This window comes from Cucurbita moschata, unplaced genomic scaffold (genome assembly GCF_002738365.1).
Source record: "Cucurbita moschata cultivar Rifu unplaced genomic scaffold, Cmos_1.0 Cmo_Scf00005, whole genome shotgun sequence".
Taxonomy (NCBI): Eukaryota; Viridiplantae; Streptophyta; class Magnoliopsida; order Cucurbitales; family Cucurbitaceae; genus Cucurbita; species Cucurbita moschata.
In genome coordinates, this window is record NW_019268521.1 from 2,723,826 (window position 1) to 2,742,419 (window position 18,594).

Genomic DNA, 18,594 nt, shown 5'->3' on the forward strand with positions numbered 1-18,594 from the left:
TTTTTTTTTTTTTTTTTTTTTTTTTTGGGTTTCTTCGACCCTTTTGTGGTTGGTTTTGGAGGTTTTTGGTTTCACTGTTTTAAAAAATTATCCTCTTTAGTAATTATTTGTTTGTTTGTTTTCTAGTAATTTTTAATATTATACTTAGTTTTTAAAAATTAAAATATTGTCAAATGTACGAGCGTTTATGAATTATGTTCGTAAAAAAAATTTGAACTAATTAAAAATTTTTGAGTTAGTGACTAGTGTTGGATGATGAAAATACCATCTCAGCTAATTTAGGGAATGATCGTGAGTTTATAAGTGAGGAATACTAACTTCATTAGTACGAGACATTTTCGGAAAGCCTAGAGCAGAGTCATGAGAATTTATGCTCAAAGTGGACAATATCATACCATTCTGGAGAGTCGTCAAACATTTATAAGTTATAATGTATCACTGTCATGAAACATTTCTTATAATAGTATGAAAACCTCTCTAAATGCGTTTTGAAACCTTAGAAGGAATCCCTTGAAGTGAATACATATTAGAGCCAGTCAGAATCAGTGTGTTAGTAAGGACGCTAGGCCTTTGAATGGGGTGAATTGTGAGATCTCACATCGTTTAGAGAGGGAAACGTCCCACACTGACCCTCAAGAATGGGTGGATTGTGAGATCTCACATTGATTGTGGCGATAAGTAACGAGACAAAGTCAACCGCAAACAGTATCTATTAGTAGTTGTGTTGACTTTTTCTAAAAAAAAAATGTTAATGGGCTAATCCAATTGAATTTCTTTATCGAAAAAAAAATCTAATGAACCAAACTTTTACGGTCGGGGAGAATGAATTTGTTTGGTTATCAAATCATATGAATACTTATTGTCAAAACAATTTTATATTTGGTAGCTCGTGTTGGGTTGTGCACTGGTAAATTTGTTTTTTGTGACATTGACTACACGACTTGTTTAATGACGACGTTGAAAGTCAACCCACCATGCATAATCCTTAAATTAACGTAGCACACAAATCATGTTAAAATCTATAATTCATAGAAATATTGTCGTATCTTATCGAGCAAACATATGATCGTCAGCTACATTATTCTCGACTCTAATAATTTATCCAATGAATTATTATTTTTTTAATTATATTTTTCAGATTAAAAAAAAAAATTGTTTCCTTCCGTGGGAGATAGAGAGAGAGAGAGAGAGAGAGAGAAAAAGAAGAGGTTCATTTTCAGCATTGTATCAATAAAGCTGTTTTCAAATCTCTTCTTGTCAGCACAGTGAAAGCATTTAAGAAATTAAAACATTTTTTTTTTCTCTCATAATATTATTTATTTTCTCTAATATTATTCTATGGGACGTTGAATTATGCACCCACTATCTGGAATGTATGTCATAAATGGTTTAATATAGACACGTCTCGAATGCTTAGATGAGATGATCGACACATGAGTCATTTTTCAACGGATGTGTCCAAGTAAGTCGAGACGGTCGATGTGACTCGAGACATGCGATGACATCACAATGCATGGATCGTGATAATAAGATACGACGATATTGTGTCACATACAATATTTATTTGGGCTTTAATAATTTATATTTATTTTATATAAATAATAAAAAATTTAAAAATAGCAATAAAATTACAAAATAGCTTTGCACATTTTCATCATTGTATTGCCTGACCACTCTACAACTTTTGCCTTTTTCTCTCTCCTCTCTCTTACTCATCAAAATACATGTGTTTTTTTTACTCTCTATATATATAATTAAATTTTTTTTTTTCTATTTTTATTTCAAATATTAAATTATAAATTCAGTACTTAAAATATCAAATATATCTAACAAATTCTTCGATTAAAATAAAATAGATGAGTTATTTGTTGGATGATGAAAGTCCCACGTCGGCTAACTTAGAGAATCGAATACTAACTTCATTGGTATGAGACATCTTGGGAAAGCCCAAAGTAAAGTCATGGACAATATCATACCATTTGGAGAGTCGTGTTTGTCTAACATGGTATCAGAGTCATGCCCTAAACTTAGAAACTTAGTCGTTCTAATAGATTGGTAAATCCTCAAATATCGAACAAAGGACTTTTATATCATACCATTGTGGAGAGTTGTGTTCGTCTAACATGGTATCAGAGTCATGACCTAAATTTAGAAACTTAGTCGTGCTAATAGATTGGTAAATCCTTAAATATTGAAGCACGTAATTAATTGATATATATATAAAAGAATAATAATGAAAATAGGATTTGGGCATCATTTTCAATTGTGATAGCAAAAATAGGAACCTCTGTGGGCTTAACAGAACACCATCATTATCCAAAATATTCCATTTATTCCAACCTTTCCCTTTCACCTCCACTCCCATTTTTTTTTCTTTTCATTATTTATTTATTTATTTTTTTAACTATTAATTATTTTATTTTTATTTTTTTAAATGTAGGTTGACTCTACCTTTCTTCACTTCCTTATTTATTTAATTCTTAACTTATAAAAAATAATAATTATTATTTTTGTCGTCACACTTTAGTTTGTAATAATTTATTTAATTACGTACGTGTAAATAATTACTTATTTGTGTGTGAAAAAATTATACAGGGTCAATTACTTATGGGTATATAAAAATTAACCAATTTTGAATAATTTATTGGTCACATGATTCTATGCATATATGTGAGATCCCACGAGAAAGAAACGAAACATTCCCTATAAGAGTGTGAAAATCTCTCTCTAATAGACGCATTTTATGTTATTGCAAATGGTATTAAAATCAGACACTGGATGGTGTGCCAGTGAGAACGGTGGTCTCTAATGAATTGTAAAATTCCATATTAATTAGAGAGATAAACGAAACTTTTATTTAATTTATAGAGTGTAAAAAGTAAAAGTTAGAAAGAAGAGGTAAAAATGGTAAGAATTTGGTTTGTATTTGATTTGGAATAGGTAAGAAAACAAAAGGAATAATATGATTAAATGATTAAAAGTGGATATTAGAAAATAAATTATATTTTTTTAAAAAAAATGCATTCATCAATCCCATCCGTCCGTTCAATCCATCACAATCAAAAGAAGTTGGAGAGATTGATGCAATAGGATTTTGACACATCATGCTCGGATTTTGAGACCACACACACGCTAACAGCCTTTACATCAAATCATCCCTCCCCTCTCTCTCTCTCTCTCTCTCTCTTATTTATTACACCTCATTTCCATTTTATTTAATTAAATAATTTACCCAAACAGGTAAAATAAATTGTCCCCCTGTTTTACCCCTAACCTTTTTTAAATTTAATTTCGAGTTGTAAAATTATAAATTATGAGAATTATCAGATAATTAATAAATCCGAAAATTAAAACTGGACCGGGTCGAACCGAACCCGGTTGGGGTATATGGAGTTGACTTTGGTAGACGAGAAATGCGCGTGTTAAATATTATATAAATTAAGAAAATTATATTTTGGGGAGGATAAAAAAGGCGCGTGGATCGAGAGATTAGCATGGGATTGCGGAAAGCGCGTGACGACAAGGTGAAGTCACCCGCGCCGCCCTCGGGTTTACAGCGGCAGAGAGTTAAGAGAGAGTGGTCAGTTTTTATTCAGGCGAAAAAAGCATTGGGCCTTTCTCCTGAATTCCGCACCCCAAGGCCCAATCCATTTCCTTCTTCCATCCTTCTCCTCACCAATTTCTCCTCGATTCCGCTCCACGTACACTTTCCTAACTCTGTCGACTAGTATTGCTTCTAAGAAACTAAAGATATCGTAACTCAAAGATTTTAAAAGGAATCGAAATGTCGAACAATACTTCAAAGCTACCATAACTTGTTTTGAAGACCTAAAAGTTATGACCGTAGCCACAATGCATATCTCGGTAGACGATGCAAAACTTCGATGACTGTGAATGATATCTAAAGTGGGTCATGCACCACCGACTCATTGTTCGAATTTATCGTATTTAATTTAAAATAAAAAAACCTTTAATTAATTTATTTGTATATTAAGAATGAAAGATAGAAATAGAATTGAAAATGTAGGTTCTCGATATTCATAAGCTTTAAATATAATACAAGCTAGCAACTAATATTTAAATATAAACTAATTAAATATTAAAAATAAATTATAAAAAAAAATAATATCTGGAGATTTGAAATTGTATTTTATTTGTATTATTACATATTTTATTAACTAAAAGTTAAAAAGTAAAAAAAAGTAGAAAAAAAAAAGTTAAAATCTTTATTAAATCATGGAACTCTGCTTGGTCACCGTCAGATGACGTGACTGAGCTAGTGGGCCCGAGCAGCGTGTTGTACGAAGAGCTAGGATTCGGTGCGACAGTTGCTAGGTGTACCCGATATATTGTACACCAATTACCAGCGTCCATCAGGATTCAATTATTACATGCCTATTTCCGTGCATTTCGTTTTAGCCTCAGGAATTGAACGCCTGGGCTTTTGCCACGTGGCAGATGCACGCACAAACCTAAAATTTAAATGTTAATAAAATATTATTGCAGGGATGAAAATAAAATAAAATTATTTAAAATTAATGGGATAACAAATAAATAATATTTTTATTTATCTTAAACATAATAACTGTTGTATAAAACTTACGTTTATATCAAAAGTATTTATTTGGTTTTGACAAATATTTTATTTTATAATTTTATTAAAAGTTTATTTCAAAAAATTATATAACTTTAGGGGTAACTTTAAACCTAACTAAATCTGTAATTTAGCCATTAAAAAATTAAATTTAAAAGTATTTTTTTTCCCTTCGAGTTACAATGAGAAGGGTAATCAATTGCACCAAGATTAAAGCTTTTTTTTTCCCTTAAAGTTTGTATATATTTAAATAATATGTAATTAATTCACGTGTGTTATTACCAAAATACCCTTACCCCCCACCAACTCTCTATTATTTTGATGGGAGAAATCGTTAGGAAATTTCCTTCGAATAAACTAAAATAATAAAATCGAATATTCATACATAAATATATATATAATTTTGTAAGAAAATATATGATTTTATAAGTGGATGGAAAATTTCAAGATAAAAAAAAGTAGTGCAATTACTTGATTACCCTTATACAAGAGATTTAGTTAAATTACTATATTTGAAATATCTTATTTATTATTTTACTAATTTTGTTTTAAATTAAAATTTGTGTGTAGCTAAGCCAACCTTGAATGGTCTGACACCACAGCAAACGTGCTTTTATATCCAATTGTTTTTGCTTTTATATCCAATTATTGGAGTGAAAGCGGAAGCAAGATTAATAGTACTCACCCACCCACAAATAAAAATTAAACAAAGAGACACACAATTTTACTTAGTTGGGAGAGAATAAATTTCCTTACATCTGAGACAATCACTATAACCAAAAAGTTTACAAAATACTTTTATATAATCGTACTAATTCTCATGCATAAATGAGAATATTAATCAAAATAATGCAATATTAATCAAAATAGGTGTGGAGTGAGCTGTTGTGGAAGCTGATTTCTCTCGCCATTGCCGATCCATCTGCTTGATCTTGTTTTCATACCGCCCGCGCCGCACAACAGGCGCTTGTTCATTCTTTTCAGTCTGAGAAGGTTCGGTTTCGATTTGGATTTGGATTTCGTTTTCCATTTCGATTTCGATTTCGATTTCTCCCCTGTTTTTCTTTTCCGTTTTGGTGCATAAATTTCTGGGAACTGTTTCTCGTTTCTTTTCTTTTTCCCAAGAGAAAAAGTATCTATATAATTACTTTTGGTCGATTACCTTTCAGATTGCAGAGACCGCAGAAAAAGCTTGGAATTCTTGTGATTGCTGATGAGGTTTATGGGCGTCTTGCTTTTGGAAGTAAACCCTTTGTGCCGATGGGAGTTTTTGGATCAACAGTTTCTGTTCTAACTCTTGGATCTCTATCAAAGAGATGGGTAGGAGCAGGATGGCGATTCGGGTGGCTTGTGACTAGTGATCCATCAGGCACATTCGGAAAACCCAAGGTTCCCACCATACTTGATTGCTAAATTATCCTCTGCTCTTCGTATCTTATGTTTTGTCTGTCAAAACAATGAAAACAATTAATCTTCTGAAGCAAAACTCCGAAATATGTTCTGAAATGATTGTAGAAGCTTCCTTTCTTGTGTTCTGAAATGATTGTAGGATACAATTTATGCTACTGATATCAGTTATATGGACTGCCAAATGTACAAAATTATTGAAATGTGGGAAAGAACACTGTGATTGAGGACTGTGGAGATGAATGGAAATGCATCAAAATGTCTAGGTGTCATGATATCAGTTCTCCACCCTCCTTAGTCCTCTGTGGGTACCTATGGCCTAAGCGAGCTGAGCTACCCTATATCACATATGTGTCACACCACTCCTAGTCCTTGTGGCCTAAGCGAACTGAGCTATCAAGTGGCACATGCATGTATCACACTACATCACACTACCACTTGTTCCTGTGTCCTAAGCGAGCGGAGTTACCGTGTGGCACATGCGTGTGTCACACCACCACTTGTCCTTGTAGCCTAAGCGAGCTCAGCTACCCTGTGGCACATGCGTGTGTCACACCACCACTTGTCCTTGTGGCCTAAGCGAGTTGAGCTATCATGTGGCACATGCATGTGTCACACCACCACTGGTTCCTATGGCCTAAGCGAGTTGAACTACCCTGTGGCACATGCATGTGTCACACTATCACTTGTCTTTGTGGCCTAAGCAAGCTGAGCTATCCCGTGGCACATGCGTGTGTCATACCACCACTTGTCTTTGTGGCCTAAGCAAGCTGAGCTATCCTATGGAACATGCGTGTTTCACACCACCCCCGGTCCCTGTGGCCTAAGTGATGTGTCTTAATGAGCGCGAGCGTTTCGAGATGAGTGTCTTGGGCGACTTCATTTGAAATGAGTTTTTCAAAGACAATACTGGACGGCACGGATGTGCCGGTATTGTGCCCCTGCCCACGTATCAGAAGTTGGATTTTACACCCGCTGTCCAGTACAATATCCATAAATGAAATAGCATGAGCACGAAGGGCGAATGTCTCAATCATTTGATTAAAACCAAAAGTTATAACGATGGGTTGAGGTAAATTATTTCCAATACATTCTGTACCATCATATTCTGGACCAATCTCCTTGTGAGATTCAAAATGGGCTACAGATAATGATCGCACTGAAAGACATGGAGATTCATAGTAAAGGATAATATAGTTTATGTTGACTGCAACCATATTACATAATTTAGAATGCTAAGAAATGAATATAATATGGAGCCCTTGACCTATCTGCCGGCCTCTTGTCTGGTCTGAAAATTATATGTCGGAGTTTAGTCTCTGCCACTGGTGTTGTATTCTTGTTCTTTCTCCTTCTGCCACGAAGCATTGGCCAAAGGATACACCTTTTTACACTGCCCAAAAGACAAACCGATCAAAATAGAATCGGTCTCTTTCTCTACCCTCCAAATACTTCACGACAAACTTTCGAACAGTGAATCCCAAAAGGATTCTCTTTCTCACCAATATCATTTGAATACGACCCGAAATTGAATTATTACAAGCGAAGTGGTTAGTTCTTATGATTTTTTATCGATCTCTACGCCCTTTATATTGGCAAGTTTTCAGCGGTTTCATTCACCCTCTTTGGTGCTTCTGCCCTGCAGGTTCTGTAAATTTCTTCAATGGCGGCCTCCAACTCTCATTCTAATGAAACTGGAGGTGGGTTTGTTTTTTTTTTTTCGATGTTTTTGATGTTGGGTGTTTTCTTGTCTGCCCTTTGTTGTTAATATGATTGTTTCTGCTTGTGTGCTGATGCATTAGCTATTGGAAATGGAAGTGAATCTGACTTGAAGGTTCATGTTTTCTCATCATCATTGGAGGTAAGTTCTCCAAACACCCTATGTTTGATGGATCATTTTTTTTTTTTTTTGGAAGAGTCCAAGTCCACAGCTAGTAGATATTGTTCGTTTTGGTCGGTTATGTATCGCTGTCAGCTTCACAGTTTTAGAATGCGTCTACTACGGAGAGATTCCCACACCCTTGTAAGGAATGCTCTGTTCCCCGCTAAAGTGGACAATATCTGCTAGCCGTAAGCTTGGGCCGTTAAAAATAGTATTGGAGCTAGATACTGGGCAGTGTGTTAACAAGGACGTTGGTCCCCTTGGTTGGAGAGGGGAATGAAACATTCCTTATAAGGGTGTGGAAACCTTCTCTAGTAAACGTGTTTTAAAACTGTGAGGCATGATGATACGTAAAGGGCCAAAACGAAGAATATCTGTTCGCGGTAGACTTGAAGCGATATGTTTTTGAGATGGTTATTAGAGGCTGTGAGGCACTGAAACAATTGCAAATAGAAATGACCCATTATGGTTTCTTTGAATTTGGCCTTTAAATGACTAAACTTCCATTGCTGTTGAAAATGTTTTTCTCTTCCTTTCAAAACAGTTGCTCGAAAAACTTCATGAGAAATGGAGTTTGAAGAAGAAACCATATCCAGCAATGTATTCCAGCATTTTTGGTGGAATTATTACAGATCCAGCTATGATGATGATTCCGATCGATGATCACATGGTTCATCGAGGCCACGGCGTGTTCGATACAGCCATCATTTTAAATGGGTTGGTACATGAGAAAGTTCATCAAACATGTTAAACTGTTCTAGACTTCATTACTAACTTTGGTTCTTTACAGACATTTGTATGAGTTGGATGCCCACATCGACCGCTTTCTAAGATCGGCTGCAAAAGCGAAGATCTCGTCTCCGTTCCCCCGGTCGGTTCTTCGGAGCATTCTTATCCAATTGACAGCAGTATCAGAGCTCAAGAAAGGCACCTTAAGGTACTGGTTAAGTGCAGGACCTGGAGATTTCCTTCTCACGCCCTCTGGACATGGCAATTCTGCATTCTATGCAGTAGCCATAGACGACGACTTCTCTCAATGTAAAGAAGGGGTTAAAGCCATAACATCGACCGTGCCGATAAAGACGCCACAGTTTGCGACGATGAAGAGTGTGAACTACCTACCAAATGTGCTAACCAAAATGGAAGCTGAAGAGAAAGGAGCATTTGCTTCCATTTGGGTTGATGATGAAGGATATGTTGCAGAAGGTCCAAATGTGAATGTTGCATTTATAACCAAGGAAAAGGAGCTTATCTTGCCTTGTTTCGATAAGGTTCTCTCGGGCTGCACTGCACTCCGACTTCTAGCTCTAGCTCCGAAGTTGGTCGAGGACAGGAAGCTGAAGAGCGTCGGAACTGCGAACCTTACGGTTGAGGAAGCCAAAGACGCTGCTGAAATGATGTTTGTAGGAAGCACACTTCCTGTACTGCCAATCATCTCATGGGATGATGAACCGATTGGAGATGGTAACTAACATCTTTTGTTATGATCTTAACTTTTGTTGAAGTGATAATGAATGAAATGTTCTCATTAATCGTTTGTTACAGGACGCGTCGGGGAATTGACGATGGCGCTTTCGGATCTTCTTTGGGACGATATGGTTTCTGGTTCTGAAATAGAGAGAATACCAGTTCCATACACTTAAGGATGTCAAAGGCTGCTGCTGCTCAAGGAATGGTATCAGCTGAAAATGAACAGCCACCTGATTCTTACTGTCATTGTTGTCTCTCTTTTTTCGCCATCACTGCTTTCTCTGAACACGAATAAAAGGAAAATATCTATTCGATCCGTTCGAATAACGATTTTTTTCGGTGTTACTGTGTATATTCATCACGAACTCGATCGTCTTACCTTCCGAAACTTGACATCGACATCAATGGAAAAGGCCAATGTGCATTCATTCTTAAGATGTTTCAATGATTTTGGAAGTGCCTAAAACATTTGTTCTTGTGTTCTTCACAAATATGAACAACAATTAAATTTGAGAAAAGTTGTAATACTTAACAAAGTTTGAAGTACGAAACTCAATGGGTTCTAAGAAAGAGGATCGTGCTTGAATGAGCGATTGACAGGTCTTGTTCAAGTGTTGAAAGAACGAACGGGACACTTGGGAGTTTCTTCTCGTCTAGCTCCTTGATAAAGTTGCAAAAAACAAATAGAATTTGCAGTAGTTCAGAAGATCTCTCTTTCAACACTCGAACTTCAAAAGTTCAAGACTATATCTAGACTAGCTCGGCTCTACTCCTATCAGGGTTTGAATCCTTGGGGTAGAAGTGAGCGTGAGCGGCGGAAAAACAAATAGAATTTGCAGTAGTTCAGAAATCTCTTTTTCAACACTCGAATTTCAAAAGTTCAAGACTATATCTGGACTAACTCGGCTCTACTCCTATCAGGATCTGAGTCCTTGAGGTAGAAGTGAGCGTGATTTTGAAGGAAAAAGAGAAACGAAGAAGCAGACGATCCTTCGAAAGAATACCTTAGTTCAAGAATGATAGATCGAAAGAGTAAGTAAGTTCAAGTAAGTTCAAGATGGATATATCAATTGATGTGTTTATTTATAGAAAGTTTATAACTTTGAAGCATTGGTTTATTATTTTTGTCAAATTATTTTGTGTTGGAAAAAATGTCCCAAAAAAATCAAGGACGAAAGCAGAATGAAGATGCTATATTTAAACACCCACCCTGTAACTTCCCACGAGTGACAGCGCTAGAAGAAGAGGGAGAGAGGAGAAAATTTCGATCGATTTACGCGGATTGGTATCAGGATTTGGCGTGCTGCTGATCTTCGGCTTCGGCATCAATGGCGACGGAAAAATCACCTACGCCGGCATCGAGATCAGGCTTGAGAAAGCCAGTCTTCGTTAAGGTCGAACAGCTCAAGCCTGGCACTAATGGTCACACACTCATCGTCAAGGTCGTTAGCTCCAATACCGTGCTGCAGAAAGGTCGATCGGTGTCACAGCACCTTCGACAGACGCGGATCGCTGAGTGCCTTATTGGAGACGAAACTGGAACCATTTTGTTCACGGCGCGTAATGATCAGGGTATGAATTTTGAAATCTTCCGTTGCTGTTACGCTTTATGTAGTGTTTTTCATGAATTGAGTAGGGAAAATTAGGTATTGTTGGATCGCAGGTGGGGAGGCTAAATCAATGATTATGTAGATTGGAATGTTTGAACTATGTGCCCTAGAGCGATTATTAAACAATATGGATTGTGAGATAGGGTTTGGCGGATTACCTACATCTTACCGATGCGCTTAAAGGAACTTGAAACTAGAAATATGCATTGATTTTGCTCTACAAAACGTAATTTCATTATCAGTAGCTTGAACTGGATGCGTTAGAATGGCTAGGAAGAATCAAATCCCTGTGGTTTCCTGTTATTGACCATAATCTGCAGCTTGATAAATGAAGATTTGAACTGAAACTGAAGTGTTTGATGTTAATTTCTCACAAATCCCTAGCCCAATCTGCTTCTAGCTGGTCTGCAAACTATTGCCACTTGAATCTCTAGCTTTGAAATGAAATCTCTGCAATGAACTCATTTATCATGTTGTCTTATATGGTTATTTGTTTGCTCAGTTGATCAAGTAAAACCTGGGACAACTATCATTCTTCGAAATGCAAAGATCGACATGTTCAAAGGATCAATGAGGCTCGCAGTCGATAAATGGGGCCGCATCGAGGTCGTCGAGCCCGAAAATTTCGTCGTCAAGGAAGACAATAATCTATCTTTAATTGAGTATGAACTTGTGAATGTTGCAGAGGAATGAGAAGAAGAAGGCCAACTTTATGCATATAATCAATGGACATTGATATCAGTTTCCAGGTAATCTGCTGATGTGAATATATATATATATATAGAACATCGCTATATTATAGTTTTGTATGGGTGAACGAACTGCCCCTTAAGCTCACACACAGTTTTCAATCTGCTGGGCATGTATATTGTATACTCTCTAGTTGTTATCCAACCTGGTTTGTTTATCTTAAAACTTCCGAGATCTATTTGATATTTTTGAAATTTAAAGACCGTGATAGCTCAATTGTCTTGATTTGTTAGCTAGTTAACATTTTTTATATTTTATCCTTCGGGGACATCTGATATAGAGAAGATTAGCATGACCCTTGTGCAAGAATGACATGCACAAATCGAGAAATGGTATAAGAGTCACACATCGTGATAGCGAGAACAACACTGGGCCCCAAGGGGAGCGAATTGTGAGGTCCCACTTGGAAAGGGTCTCCTTGATAGACGCATTTTAAACCCGTGAAGCTGACATCAAAGTGGACAATATCTTCTAACAGGCATCTTGATAATATCTTCTAACAGGCATCTAAGGTTAACAAGATATGAATATGGGTACCAACAACTTTATGCAAAAAAAAAAAAAAAAAAAAAAAAAAAATTTATTATTTTCTAATTTAAAATCTCAAGCACTGTTAAATACTATTCAAAATATCAGAAACAATCCGGCAGCCTTGGATGGCCGCCACCGTCCCCGTCAAAACCTCCGACAGCACCGGAACGCGAGGGTTTTTATTGAACTCTTCCAAGCAGCTATTCACATTCCTTATCGCAATCTCCAAAGTGTTTCTGCCGGTGGTGTAGTCTCCGGCCGCGACAGCCCTTTCGATTCCCGGAAAATCGCCGGCAGTATACCCCGTCGATAACCAGCAACCGTTCAAAATCGTCTTCAATGCGGAATCCGGCGTGCTACGGAGAAGGTCGCCGAGTTTCTGCGCCATTAATCTGGTATTTCTCTCAGCACATCCAATGGCGATGACTGCGAGTCCACGGACGTCGGCGGTCTGGCTTCAGGAGGAGGATTCGAAGCAATCGGAACAAATGACCGGCTGTTCAGTCTCGCCGCAGAGGCTTCCGATCAAGGCGGCGTCTGGTTTCACGTGAGAAAAGAGAGCGAAGAGGACGAGAAATTGAAGCATGGAATTGGAGAGATTCATGTTTGATTTGTTAAATCTTCGGAATATCAGTGTCTGGATTAGAAGAACGATGATCTTCCATTGCAGGTATTCAAATCTGAAATCTGTGAAGCATTTGATTCATTGCTGCTTTGATCTTTTTTGAATTTGCATTTTCCATTTTTTCCATTTCGATCTTCGATGGTCTCCTTGAATTAATTATTTCCTTTTTTTCCATTTCAGAATTTAATCCCAATCTTAGACTAGTATTATTAGGTAATTAATTTCAATAAAAATTAACTCTAAAATATTAAATTAAAAATATATATATATATATGTTCCTGCTGCAGAATTCGACCACCCCAACGTCCGTCGTCTTCCTCTGCTCCGGTAGACCGTCGGAGTGTAGACTGTACATTAGACGCTCACTTCCGCTCATTTCAAATCAATGTTTGTGAGAGCGCCGCTGCTTAAGGTTTCATCATTCTATTCAATCCCATGTCATTCTCTGGTTCCGTTGTATCTCTCTTCCGCAATTTGTTCTTCTCCACGGACACCTTTATCTATCCGATGCCATTCATCTCTCCCCACAGCCCACGATCCATCTTCTTCGGCTCCCTCTGAATCCCTCGATGTGGTGCATAATCGTTGGAGGCCCATGTGTTTGTATTACACACAGAGCAAGTGTACAATGGTATTTTTTTTAATTCTGGATTTGAGCTGTTGCACTCGCGTTTTTCGAATGCCTCTTTGTTTTCTTTGCTTACATTTTCCGAAGTGACTGAAGATTCTACTTGATTGTGTGTGCCATGTGGTTAGTTTGGTGTTGTACACCACATGTTCGACGATATTCCTCAGAGAACTTTTGCTCGTTTTTCTTGCGTGTTAAGCTGCCTGCTAGTTTAATTTGGTAACCCACCAGAACAAAATTGGAAATGATACGAATTTACGACCATTTTCCACTATTGATCAGACTATGGTCTTATGTTGTGTGTTGTAGTGGTTCTGACTGAAGTTCCCTAGCTGAAATTTCGCAGCCAAGTTTAGATATTCATGTGACCCTGTTTTGTAGATGGATGATCCACTCCACATAAAGAAGTTCAATCATGATATCTCCAGGGAGCTTCAGGTAGATGTTGCTAGCTCAAAACATATGCGAACTCAGGATATTGAGTTTTTTCTGGTGCTTGATTTGGAGGGTAAAGTTGAAATAATTGAGTTTCCAGTCATATTAGTCAATGCCAAGACACTGGATGTGACGGGTTTTTTCCACAGGTTCTACCTGCTCACTCTTGCTCTTTGTTATGCATTTATTTATCTTTCCGCTCGGCAGATTTTATATTTTATGCATCTCTATATTTCCCTGTTACCTGTTTTTTCTTAATAGATCTGTAAAGATTTTAATCTCAAAGAGCATGTAGAAGGAATCCCTTTAAGGCTTCCCCTCAAGGTTTTTAAAACGACCTTGAGGGGAAGCCCGAAAGGAAAAGTCCAATGAGGACAATATCTATTAGCGGTGGGCTTGAGATGTTATAGGATGGCTTACTACCCCGATGGACATATTGATTGCATGTAATATAAGCATGGAGTAAAATGTTCGCTTAATTTGGAACCATTTTAGCATATGTAATGTGTAGTTAGGAAAATCGGCTTCTGTGCGGTTGAGAGATGACACTGACCGGTTTATTATGCTTGTAACCCCATCATGTAAAATGGTTTAACTTCTACGAATGCCAACAAATGTTCTTTGGATGATTAAGAACAAGAAATTTATGGTTTTTCTTTTTTGGTTCTACGTTCTTTGACGACTGCCTTAAATCCTTCCTCAGGTTTGTTAGGCCTTCAAGAATGAGTGAACGAAGGATAAATGAGTACATTGAAGGAAAATATGGCAAGTTTGGAGTTGACCGGTATGTCTAATCTATGTGTGGTGAAGGCTTGATAATGTTCGACATTATTGTGGATTCATTTAGTTCTTAGGCTTCAGTACAAATATATTTCCATGCATGATTGTATGGTGTACATGTCCAATGCTAATCAGGTAGGATGTGGGATCCCGCATCGGTTGGAGAGGGGAACGAAGCATTGTTTATAAGGGTGTGGAAACCTCTCCCTAGTAGACGTATTTAAAAACCGTGAGGCTGACGGTGATATGTAATGGGCCAAAGTGGACAATATCTGCTATCGGTGAGCTTGGGCTGTTACAAATGGTATCAGAGCTAGACACCGAGCGGTACGCTATCGAGGATGCTAGGCCCCCAAAGGGGGTGGATTGTGAGATCCCACATCAGTTGGAGTGGAGAACGAAGCATTCCTTATAAGAGTGTGGAAATCTCTCCCTAGTAGACGCATTTTGAAACTGTGAGGCTGACGGCGATATGTAACGGGCCAAAGCGGATAATATCCGCTAGCGGTGGGCTTGGGCTATTACATAGGACTACTTTTTCTTCCATATGTTTACAAGTGCCGTTAAGATTCTAATGGACTTCTTTTTACTAGCTGATAGTTCCATATTATATTTGCAGTGTCTGGCATGACACAGCCATACTGTACAAGGATGTTATACAACAGTTCGAAGATTGGCTGGTTGAGCATCAACTATGGAGGAAGGAACTGGGTGGTGTTCTTGATCGAGCAGCATTCGTGACATGGCAAGCCTCCTTTTCTTGATCTACTTTTAAGCTTTACAATTCCTTGCTAAATTGTTCATTTATTCATATTGTGAATGTGCTATGTGTAACAGAAGTGTTGATGATTTATGCCATCTTTTACTTGTACCAGTGGAAACTGGGATATAAAAACTCAGGTCCCACATCAATGCAGCGTGTCAAACATGAAACTTCCTGACTATTTTATGGAGTGGATCAATATCAAAGATGTTTATCTCAACTTTTACCAAAAGAAGGTACGATAGTCTGTCCGTCCGTCAAAATAAGAGTTTGTAGCATCTTGAATGGGGCGTAACATCACATCAGCTAATTAAGGGGTTGATCACGGGTTTATAAGTAAGGAATACATCTTCATTGGTTTGAGGCATTTTGGAATCAAAGCCACGAGAGCTTATGCTCAAAGTGGACAATATCATGCCATTTTGGAGCCCTCGAACAAAGTACACCCTTTGTTCGACACTTGAGTCACTTTTGACTACACCTTTAAGACTAGCAACTTCTTTGTTTGACCGTTGAGGATTCTATTGACATGGCTAAGTTAAGGCCATGACTCTAATACCATGTTAGGAATCACGACTCTCCATAATGGTATGATATTGTGCACTTCGAGCATAAGCTCTCATGGTTTTACTTTGAGCTTCTCAAAAGATCTCATACGAATGGAGATAGTACTCCTCACTTATATACCCGTGATCTTCCACTAAATTAACGATTAGTTTCTCTGATAATGGAGCTTACATGACCCATTATTGATGAAGTTTTTTACTTTGGATGGTAACTGATAGGCGACAGGAATGACGACGATGATGAGACAACTCGAAATACCCTTGGTGGGAAGCCATCATCTTGGTATAGATGACACAAAGAACATCGTGAGAGTGTTGCAGAGAATGGTTGCCGATGGTGCACATTTGCAGATCACTGCTCGTAGGAATCCCAATTCTCCTCAACATGTTAAGTTTCGTTTTGAGAACCGTATTTAATGGCGGCCATCTTCAGCAACTTATCATCAATATTTGTCTGGGTGATTCTTAAATTAGCTACATGAGATCTCATGAATTGTAAAACTATGAGCTCGTGAAAATGTCCTCGTAGGTGTATTTTTCAGCGCCTTTTTTTCTCGTTCTAACAATGACACAATGGCACGGAGGAGGTTGAATATTTAGAATGATAATTAATATTTTATTTATTGAGTTAGGCTCGAATATTAGATGGATAGCATGATGATTCGAACTATTATATTTTAGCTAGTGTTCATGCATTAATTATGTAACAACTTCTATTAGCCTCACGGTTTTGAAACACATCTACTCGAGAGAGATTTCCACACCCTTGTAAGAGATGTTTCGTTCCCTTCTCCAACTAATGTGGAATCTCAAAATCCACCCTACTTAGGGGCAGCGATCGCCCGACTCTGATACCACTTGTAACCCACTAACAGATATTGTCCGTTTTGGTTAATTACGTACAAAACGTGTCTTTTAGAGAGAAGTTTCAACTCTCTTGTAAGGAACGTTTCGTTCCCTTATTCAAATTAGGTGAAATTTAGTTGCCTTAATAAATAAATTAAAATATATATATATATATATATATATATATATATATATATATATATATATATATATATATTAATTAGAAGTCAAATTTTAAAAATTTTAGTTTGCATTTTATAAAAAAAATATTTGTGAAGTTTAAATTTTTAAAAACCTTTTTAAAAATAAATAAATAAATAATTTTTAAACAAACGCACAAAGAATTACAAATTGGAACCCTCCTTCCTCTCTTTTCCCGTTTAGGGCCGCCGGGCGAGAAGACGGCCGAAGTCGACAAGTATTATTAGTAGTATGTGAATTGCGGGAGTTGGCCTTCGAAGTGGAGCTTCAAGATTATGGAGTCTCAGCTCAAGAAGAGCGCTAAACCCAAATTGCTGAACCCTAATTGGGCGCTACTCCAACAAGTCATTCTTCTTCCCTCCATCCCTCCTTTTTCCAGTCTCTCTTTCTATCACTGATTTTTATCTTCTGATCCTGCAGAAACTGAACCCTCATGGTTCAAAGCGATCCTCCAGTGTACCGAAATCCGAAGCCTCATCAAAGACCCTTTTAGGTAACAGTTCTTCTACCCTGGGTTCATATTGCTTTCTTAGTTTCCCATTGATATTTATCTTGTTCGATGAACTCTGTGTATTATGAAATTTATCTGGTTTTGTTAACTGAGCCATGCTCTTGTTTGATGAATTCTGTGTTACTTAATATCTCTATTTCTGTGTGATTGGGGAAGTATGAGCTTCACTGATTCAAACACAGTAAGTGAAAACTGGGTTTTGCTTCAATCATCACTTTAGATGGTGTATGTTTGCGTTAAGCTTTTGATTTTTCTAATTATTTTATCGTGAAGTTCTTAGTTCACGAAATGTTTAGGCTTGTTTTTTGTTTCATTCTAATGAATCCACCTAGTTTTTGTTGTCATAATCAGTGTATTAAATTTCGATGGGTGACATTTTCATTGATATTTCCACATGTCCATGGATATTAACATAATGGGTGGATGAACATTTCCATTATATTGTGAAAAAATAGATGAAACATCAGATAAAAGTAACAAAATGTCACTAATGAGATCTCGACATTTTAAACTTTGGTCATAATGTCATGATTTTGTTAACTTGTGCGACCTGGGTTTACAGGAAAACGCAAGGATAGATCTGATGAGGAGTCAGATCACTCCAACAAGAAACTTCTCATTCCAGTGAACGATGACTTTAGGTAATCTCTTAGAATTATTTTAGATTACTTGAAGGACATAGTAGTTGTTGTCTACTTACTGTAGATGCAAAGTGAAAAAAAAAAACTACTTGTATAATCACCAACTTCTGGCTAAAAAAGAAATTTAATTATAATTCAGTCCTCGACTATCATAAGTAGCAAGCAAGTTCATGTGACTAAATTATGAATTACCTTGGAATTAAACAAATCAAGTTCTGTGTGGCTTCTAGCCCCTTAGTATTGGCAAAATAATAATAAATCAAAGCTCGAATTTACTTGATTCCCTGCTTTTGTTTTCTTTGCCAAGAAAGAATCGAATTTAATACTCCAAATAACAACCCCCCCCCCCCCCCC

General features: G+C 37.2%; 4 protein-coding genes and 1 non-coding gene across 5 annotated transcripts in view; all 5 read left to right on the plus strand.

Moving 5' to 3' along the window:
* Positions 1 to 5,458: 5,458 nt before the first annotated feature.
* On the plus strand, positions 5,459 to 9,788 carry LOC111442546 (D-amino-acid transaminase, chloroplastic-like). Its single transcript, XM_023079952.1, has 7 exons — positions 5,459 to 5,587; positions 5,764 to 5,983; positions 7,647 to 7,701; positions 7,804 to 7,862; positions 8,428 to 8,600; positions 8,674 to 9,347; positions 9,429 to 9,788. Exons 3-7 carry the CDS (start codon positions 7,665 to 7,667, stop codon positions 9,524 to 9,526), a joined length of 1,041 nt encoding a protein of 346 aa, XP_022935720.1. The 5' UTR covers positions 5,459 to 5,587; positions 5,764 to 5,983; positions 7,647 to 7,664; the 3' UTR covers positions 9,527 to 9,788.
* Positions 9,789 to 10,545: 757 nt separating this feature from the next.
* LOC111442557 (uncharacterized protein At4g28440-like) lies at positions 10,546 to 11,929 on the plus strand. The gene is made up of 2 exons (XM_023079965.1): positions 10,546 to 10,925; positions 11,466 to 11,929. Exons 1-2 carry the CDS (start codon positions 10,682 to 10,684, stop codon positions 11,654 to 11,656), a joined length of 435 nt encoding a protein of 144 aa, XP_022935733.1. The 5' UTR covers positions 10,546 to 10,681; the 3' UTR covers positions 11,657 to 11,929.
* A 20-nt stretch (positions 11,930 to 11,949) lies between these two features.
* On the plus strand, positions 11,950 to 12,057 carry LOC111443729. Its single transcript, XR_002710564.1, has one exon. It is a non-coding gene; the product is annotated as a U6 spliceosomal RNA (small nuclear RNA).
* Positions 12,058 to 12,279: 222 nt separating this feature from the next.
* On the plus strand, positions 12,280 to 16,645 carry LOC111442549 (uncharacterized exonuclease domain-containing protein At3g15140). Its single transcript, XM_023079954.1, has 7 exons — positions 12,280 to 12,914; positions 13,157 to 13,500; positions 13,879 to 14,081; positions 14,636 to 14,716; positions 15,332 to 15,457; positions 15,588 to 15,711; positions 16,261 to 16,645. Exons 2-7 carry the CDS (start codon positions 13,255 to 13,257, stop codon positions 16,456 to 16,458), a joined length of 978 nt encoding a protein of 325 aa, XP_022935722.1. The 5' UTR covers positions 12,280 to 12,914; positions 13,157 to 13,254; the 3' UTR covers positions 16,459 to 16,645.
* Positions 16,646 to 17,221: 576 nt separating this feature from the next.
* The window catches only part of LOC111442550 (RNA exonuclease 4), a 4,602-nt gene continuing 3,229 nt past the window's right edge, over positions 17,222 to 18,594 (plus strand). The window contains exons 1-3 of the mRNA XM_023079955.1: positions 17,222 to 17,432; positions 17,509 to 17,581; positions 18,162 to 18,240. Coding sequence (XP_022935723.1) covers positions 17,364 to 17,432; positions 17,509 to 17,581; positions 18,162 to 18,240 — 221 coding nt within the window. The 5' untranslated portion in view covers positions 17,222 to 17,363. The remainder of the gene's footprint in view (positions 17,433 to 17,508; positions 17,582 to 18,161; positions 18,241 to 18,594) is intronic.